Consider the following 7,407-nt stretch of genomic DNA (forward strand, 5'->3'; position numbering starts at 1 on the left):
GGAGTTTTCTTGGCAGGGATACTGGAGTGGCTTGCCGATTCCTCCTCCAGGTGGATCACGTTTGGTCAAAACTCTCCACTATGACCTGTTCATCTTGGGTGCCCTGCTCGGCATAGTTCATAGCTTCTCTGAGTTCTTCAAGCCCCTTCGCCACGGCAAGGCAGTGATCCATGAAGGGGGCAAAAATGCATATATTAGGGTAAATTATATTGGGTATAAAGCTGGACCATAAAGAAGGCTGATCGCCGAAGAATTGATGCTTTTGAATTATGGTGCTGGAGGAGACTCTTGAGAGTCCCATGGACTGCAAGAAGATCAAATGTATCCATTCTTAAGGAAATCAGCCCCGAGTGCTCACTGGAAGGACAGATCGTGAAGCTGAGGCTCCAATACTTTGGCCACCTCATGAGAAGAGAAGACTCCCTGGAAAAGACCTTGATGCTGGGAAAGATGGAGGGCACAAGGAGAAGGGGACGACAGAGGACGAGATGGTTGGACAGTGCTCTCAAAGCTACCAGCATAAGTTTGACCAAACTGTGGGAGGCAGTGGAAGACAGGAGTGCCTGGCGTGCTCTGGTCCATGGGGTCATGAAGAGTTGGACATGACTAAACGACTAAATAACAACAACATATTGGGCATAAATATGAGTATATTCATGAAATGGCCAATGAGTGCATAAGTGGTTGGATGACTGACAGTCTCTTCTGCAGTTTGTTTTAATGTTTTCCCAAATTGTCGTTTTTTTAAAAAAAGAAGTATCTTAAGCATACAAGTCCACTGATAATAAGCCTTTTGCTGCTTTGCACTGACCTGTAATAGATTCCTTGGTGTGCCTAAAGACTGTTTTTGTATCTTGTTGTTGGCAAAGAGGATGCACTGGGCAGAATCTGAAATGCACCCTTTTCCATTTCTCTGTCTCTCAGCGTGTCTGTTTTTAACAGAATCCCATGGCTCTTCTGCTGCTCCATATAAAGGTTTTCATCCCTCCCAAATGTGCTATAGTCTCTGGTCAAACAGGGGTTTATCATGCTTCTAAACTCTGCAAATACTTCTTTGATTGGATGGTATTGTGGGACAGAAATCATGTATAGTGCTTGCGTAAAATGGGTGAAGTATTGCTCCACACACGGTTTCTGGCCTTGCTCACAATTCCATGGGGGAGGCTTTCCGTAGCCCCTCCGGGGGCTGCGAAAAAGTTCAGGCAGGGGAAAGGGAGGGAATGAGGCACAAACACCAGGGCCAGGGCCTTCTCAGTGATGGCTCCGACCTGGTGGAATGTTCTGTCCCATGAGACCAGGGCCCTGCAGGATTTAACTTCCTTCCACAGGGCCTGTAAGACAGAGCTATTCCGCCTGGCTTTCAACTTGAACTTAGCCTGATCTTTTATTCCCCTTCCTTCCCTCCCTCTCCCCTTTTTATGAAGATTACCCGCTCTGGGATCTCACAGCTAATTCTTCCCTGGTCTCCTCGCTGCCCAAATAGGACTACTTTAGCCAGCTAGCCCTGGTGATCATTTAATGTTCAGTGGCGTAGCGTGGGGGGTGCAGGGGGGGCCAGCCGCACCGGGCGCAACATCTGGGGGGGCGCACGCTCGCGCTCGCAGCTCTCTGTCCCTACCTGGCTCACTCTCTCTCTCTCACTGCAGTGCTGGCTGTGCGAATCCGATCCGAGCCGCCGGGTCGCCGCCCATTGTGGAGGCGGTGGGTGCCAGGCGTGCGGTGCGGAGAGAGAGCGAGGGACTATCTGGGGGAGGGACAGTGCAGCGGCCGCCCAGCACAGCGCTGAGCGCGGGAGAGAACCACACCAGACCAGCCCAGGCAGCAGCAAGAAGAAGCTGGCAGAAGCTGGTTAGGGGGCGCAAATTACTTGCCTTGCCTCGGGTGCTGACAATCCATGCTACGCCACTGCTAATGTTTATTGGATGGATTTCCCCCCTAAATTGATTTTTGATTTTATTGTTATTCACGTTTTGTACCTTATTTTATGCTGTTTTTTGTAGCATCAATTAAGTGTTTTAAATTTGTTGTTAGCTGCCCTGAGCCTGGTTTTCTGAACCAGGAAGGGCGGGATATAAATAAAATTTTATTATTATTATTATTAACCCTCCAGATGCTTTCCAGGGGGTCTGGGAAGTTCACTGTATCCCACAGTGTTGCACAATCCCGTGTCTGCCAATTTGGAAGGCAGAATGGCAGCAATTTGGGAGTGTGCCCTCACCATGGAGGAGACACCATCACCATCATGATTTGTGGAAGGTTCCTCATCAATCTGGATAATAGGCGTTAATCAAGAGGTCCCGAAGCGTCATATGCAAATAGGTTGCAATCAATCAGCTGCCAAAAGAACAGGGACTGAAGGTATTTGAATGGTTTCCTGAAATTTGAGAATCCCTACCGCAGCCGTGAAAAGAAAGGGGGAGGACAAGGTGCTTTTTTGTGCTCTCTGATGGTTTTCTAATGGCCTTTTTTTGCCTCTCCTCCTGTACATAATGAAGAGACGTGTGTAGTTGCTACTCTGCTAGACAATTTGAAAAAAAGGGGGGGTTGATTTATGCTTTACAAGGATTTTAATAAGGTTTTGCTATGCCCCCCGCCCCTGGACATACGATGCAACAGGAGTGGGATACCTGATTTTAAGAAATTGTGTTAAATTAAAGTAATTTGGTTTGAAATAATTTGGAAAATTAACAAAAATGATTATTAAAAAAAGTATTGCTCCACACACACACACACACACACACACACACACCTTTTTGCTAGGCAATAAAATGGGAGATGATTTTTGGGCACAGGGCAAAACTCAGTGTGTGTGTGTGTGTGTGTGTGTGTGTGTGTGTGTGTGTGTGTCTGGCAACCATCAGAGCTGCTCCCATTAGCTGCAGGACACTCCTTTTTTAAAAAATAAAATGAAATACAGTATAGAAGTGTCACTGTCACAAGAGGTTCTGGGTTTAGAAAGAGAGAGGTTTCTGCTCTGTGATGGAAGGCACTCTTGTCCTCACCCCTGAAAGCTAAAGCTATGTGTCAGGGAACTGCCATTGGAGCCAGAGGGAGGGGGAGGGCTCCAGAGGGGTTCAGGAGAGCGTCCCGGAAGGGAGAGAAGCAGCCCATCTGCTGGGGAAGGAATTCAGCGTAGCACCAGTGGAGAAGGGGGGCAGATGGGGGAATCGGCGAGGTGGCTCCATGACTCCTCGCTGGAGACCAACGGGGAGAGCACGGGTCCTCCGCTGCCCACACCCTCCCTGCGCAGAAGGCTTCTGCGCAGGGAGAGTAGGCGGTGACTAGGCGTCAAAGACCTTCTTTGCTGGAAGAAGTTCAAGAAACGCCCACTGACGGATTCTGCCAGCGACTGAGACAGCCACGGGTGAGAGGCTGTCCAGACAGAAAGGGTTCACCCAGGTAACCTAGCCAGGTGTGGTGTCGATTTACGCATGAGCAACCCCTAGAACCATTACACTATGCTATATTACAACACGGTACCATTCTGGGCAAAGATGAAAACAAAAAAGGCCGACATGACCATTGGGACAAGCATGAATGGAAGCGCAGATGCTGACCCAATGAGTTTTTCTCTTCCATGCCCACTATATGAGTTTTACTCCCAGAGCTGATACGGACACTAGGTGCACTCAGGCTGCTGCTTCAAGTGGCCATGGCATGGCAGGGCAGCACCTCCCATTTTTCCTCAAGCGGTGAAACAGGATGAGCTCCCCTGTTCTCTCCTTACCTTGAAAATCTTGGGGAAGGATTTCACTCTTTCATCCTCAGCCACCTCCCCCAGGCTGAAGGTGAAATTTCTCCTGTGAGAATATGTTATGTACTAAGCTTGGATCCTAGAACAATAGGCAAATAGGATCCTAGAAGGGGACGCGGGTGGCACTGTGGGTTAAACCACAGAGCCTAGGGCTTGCCGATCAGAAGGTTGGCGGTTCAAATCCCCGTGGCGGGGTGAGCTCCCATTGCTCGGTCCCTGCTCCTGCCAACCTAGCAGTTCGAAAGCACGTCAAAGTGCAAGTAGATAAATAGGTACCGCTCCGGCGGGAAGGTAAACGGTGTTTCCATGCACTGCTCTGGTTCGCCAGAAGCGGCTTAGTCCTGCTGGCCACAGGACCCGGAAGCTGTATGCCGGCTCCCTTGGCCAATAAAGCGAGATGAGCGCCACAACCCCAGAGTCGGTCACAACTGGACCTAATGGTCAGAGGTCCCTTTACCTTTAGGATCCTAGAATGCAACAACTGATTGGCTTGCAGGAAAAGACCAATCAGGCTCCAGGAGGAAGTTAATCAGCCTATTAGGCTGGTAGGATCCTAGAATGCAACAACTGATTGGCCTGCGGGAAAAGACCAATCAGGCTCCAGGAGGGAAGCAGAATCAGCCAATCAGATGGGACTCATTGTGTAAATAATGTATATAAAAACCTGAGGGTTGGGGGGCAATTCAATCACTGTTTTACAAGCTGCAATAAAGAGCATGGAATCACTACAGGACTCCGAGTATATTTCAGAATATATGTCTCATCTCTCTCACTCTACATGACAGACACCTCTGGAACCTCCTGGTTTCCTCAGGCTAAACTGCCCCAAACACACACTTCACGGTTACCACCTGGACGCCTTGAGGTCTAGAGGCCTGCTTTGTTTCAAAGTGAAAATGAGAAAGGTCTGGTTTCCAAAACAGCCACTCAAGAGGCAGTAATGTCGCACCGCTCTTTTATTGAGTATTGTTAAGCTTCCTTGCAGCAGAGAAAACATCACTCTTCTCACATTCACAAGGACAAGGAGGTCAGGGATGGGCAGAGAAAAGAAAGGAAATACAGAAATCTCTGGCCACCATGTTGTTTAGATTCATGAAAATATCCCACCCCCCGCAGGGGCTAAAGAATGCACAGCTGAGCTGTGAACGTTTGGGGTTTTTCAAGTGTTGCTTTTGGGATGCTATAAGGCCCAAGATGGGCTCCCTATTCACTGTCAGTCATTCCTCCCCTCTGTGGACTTTGGTCCAAACAGCATGGGGATACTATAATAGGGAGCTCATTTGGCAAAGCACTCGTGCAAATCACTAACATTAGTACCACAAAGATTCCTCTGGTGCCCTTTGTGTCAATTCACTGCACAACCAGTTGGTTTTTTTTTTTTTAATTACCTTTTGTGGTGAGAAATTATAATGACCATCTTTTTCTCCTCCTCCCTCCCCTTCCTCGTCCAAAACTGCTCCTCTCATGCTGCAAGGATGCAGTACCACATGTTGAATAGCTTTTGGGGATTCTACAGTACCCAAACTTTAGGCCTTCTTGGGCTCGGGGGGCAATTTTATCACAGGCCTTTGGGGCAGCTCGACGCCAGGGATAGTTATTGTGCTGTCTCCTGGACACGTAGCTGAGTTTGAAAACCCAACAGGGAATGCAAAGATGTTTGGCTTAGCCAGTGGTTTGCCCGGAGCACCATATATATCAGGGCGGTTGACTTGAGGGGTTCCTGTTGGGCTCTCTGCCCCGGGGGGAACAGGTTCCCCATCTAATTGTTCAGGTTGAATTTCTGGCAGGGAATGTAGAGATACATGTTCGTTTGAAGGAGGGAGAACAACCACACGGCCCAGTGTTTCTGGCTGGCCTGGTGGACTCTGGTGCTCATGCGTGTGGTTCCCGTGATGTTTGTGGTGGTGGCGGCGATTGCCGTGGCCGTGGCTGTGGCCGCGGCCATGACCATGACTGTGATCGTGACCCTGACTGTGACCATGATTGTGGCCATGGCTGTGCCCTTTCTGGTGATGGAGTTCTTCACTGCTTTTGTGATCTTTGCGGTGTCCTTGCTGCCCAGGTTTAGATCCAGGTTCTGGATTCTGATCATCCGTGTCGAGTGGCTAATAGGGAAAAAAATATTAGAACTGTTCATTCTGAATCACTTTGCAATTTTTTTTGCATCTTTATATATGTATGCATTTATTGGGACTTATCTTCCACCCAAAGCGGGTGGCGCTGTGGTCTAAACCACTGAGCCTCTTGGGCTTGCCGATCGGAAGGTCGGCGGTTCGAATCCGCACAACGGGGTGAGCTCCCGTTGCTCTGTCCCAGCTCCTGCCAACCTAGCAGTTCGAAAGCACACCAGTGCAAGTAGATAAATAGGTACTGCTGCAGCAGGAAGGTAAACAGCGTTTCTGTGCGCTGCTCTGGTTTCTGTCACGGTGTTCCGTTGCACCAGAAGCGGTTTGGTCATGCTGGCCACATGACCCGGAAAGCTGTCTTGGTTCTACTGGTTGGCGACCAAGGCTTTCCTCCAGCTTCCCAGAGTGGATGGCACCCAGGGATTGGGCAGTGGGAAATTCGTGGAACATCCTCACCTGAGAGCCTTCGCTGGCACCAGAGCTGATATCTTTTCAGCACCAGGTGAAAAATACCATTTTGTTCTCCTGGAGGTTTTAAGCTCTGAGCTATAACACATTCAATCTGGTGTTGCTGGCTGATTCTGCCCAGTTTCATTTAGCAGGCGACTAAAAATTAGGAGGCTCTTTCTGACAGGAAGAGATGTTTGACAGTGGAATGGGCTACCTCAGAAGGTGATGGACTCTCCTTCGCTGAAGGATTGTAAACAGACACTGGGTGGCCGTGTGTCAGGGATTCCTTCGCTGTGATTCCTGCATTGCAGGGAGTTGATGACGCTTTAGACCCCCCTCCAGCTCTACAAACCCATGATATAAATGCCTTGCATATGCTCATTTACTGTGGGTTATTACTTCCAGAAAATAATGTGGCAGCTAGACTGGTGACTGGGAGTGACTGGCAAGACCACATAACACCAGTTCTGAAGGACCTACACTGGCTCCCAGTACATTTCCGAGCACAATTCATAGTGTTGTTGCTGAACTTTAAAGCCCTAAACGGCCTCGGCCCAGTATACCTGAAGAAGTGTCTCCACCCCCAGACACTGAGATCCAGCACCGAGGACCTTCTGGCGGTTCCCTCACTGCGAGATGTGAAGTTACAGGGAAACAGGCAGAGGGCCTTCTCGGTAGTGGCGCCCGCCTTGTGGAACACCCTCCCAGCAGATGTCAAAGAAATAAACAACTACCTGACTTTTAGAAGACATCTGAAGGCAGCCCTGTTCAGGGAATTTTTCAAAGTTTGATGTTTTATCCTGTTTTTAATACTGCCCAGTGTGGCTGGGGAAACACAGCCAGATTGGTGGGGTATAAATAATAAATTATTATTATTATATGCCCGACTGAGCCACATACCTTTGGGGGGTAGAGTTCACACTGCGCACTGACATACTTCTGATGATCTACCCGGCTGTTCACCACGGAACCTCTGCACAGGGCCTGTCTCCTACGAAATAAACCAGATCCCTCCATCAGCAAAGCATGAGCGATAAAAAAAAAAGCCTGCCTAGACTTTAGGTTCTAATAACTAAA

At 49.0% G+C, this 7,407-nt stretch overlaps 1 protein-coding gene across 1 annotated transcript in view; it reads right to left on the reverse strand.

Annotated features, from left to right (window-relative positions):
* Nucleotides 1-4,695: 4,695 nt before the first annotated feature.
* FETUB (fetuin B) overlaps nucleotides 4,696-7,407 on the reverse strand; it is a 10,483-nt gene continuing 7,771 nt past the window's right edge. Inside the window, exons 6-7 of the mRNA XM_083739933.1 lie at nucleotides 7,231-7,321; nucleotides 4,696-5,859 (exon numbers count right to left, since the gene is read on the reverse strand). Coding sequence (XP_083596059.1) covers nucleotides 7,247-7,321 — 75 coding nt within the window. The 3' untranslated portion in view covers nucleotides 4,696-5,859; nucleotides 7,231-7,246. The remainder of the gene's footprint in view (nucleotides 5,860-7,230; nucleotides 7,322-7,407) is intronic.

This window comes from Podarcis gaigeae, assembly GCF_964106915.1.
Source record: "Podarcis gaigeae genome assembly, chromosome: 5".
NCBI classification, from domain to species: Eukaryota; Metazoa; Chordata; class Lepidosauria; order Squamata; family Lacertidae; genus Podarcis; species Podarcis gaigeae.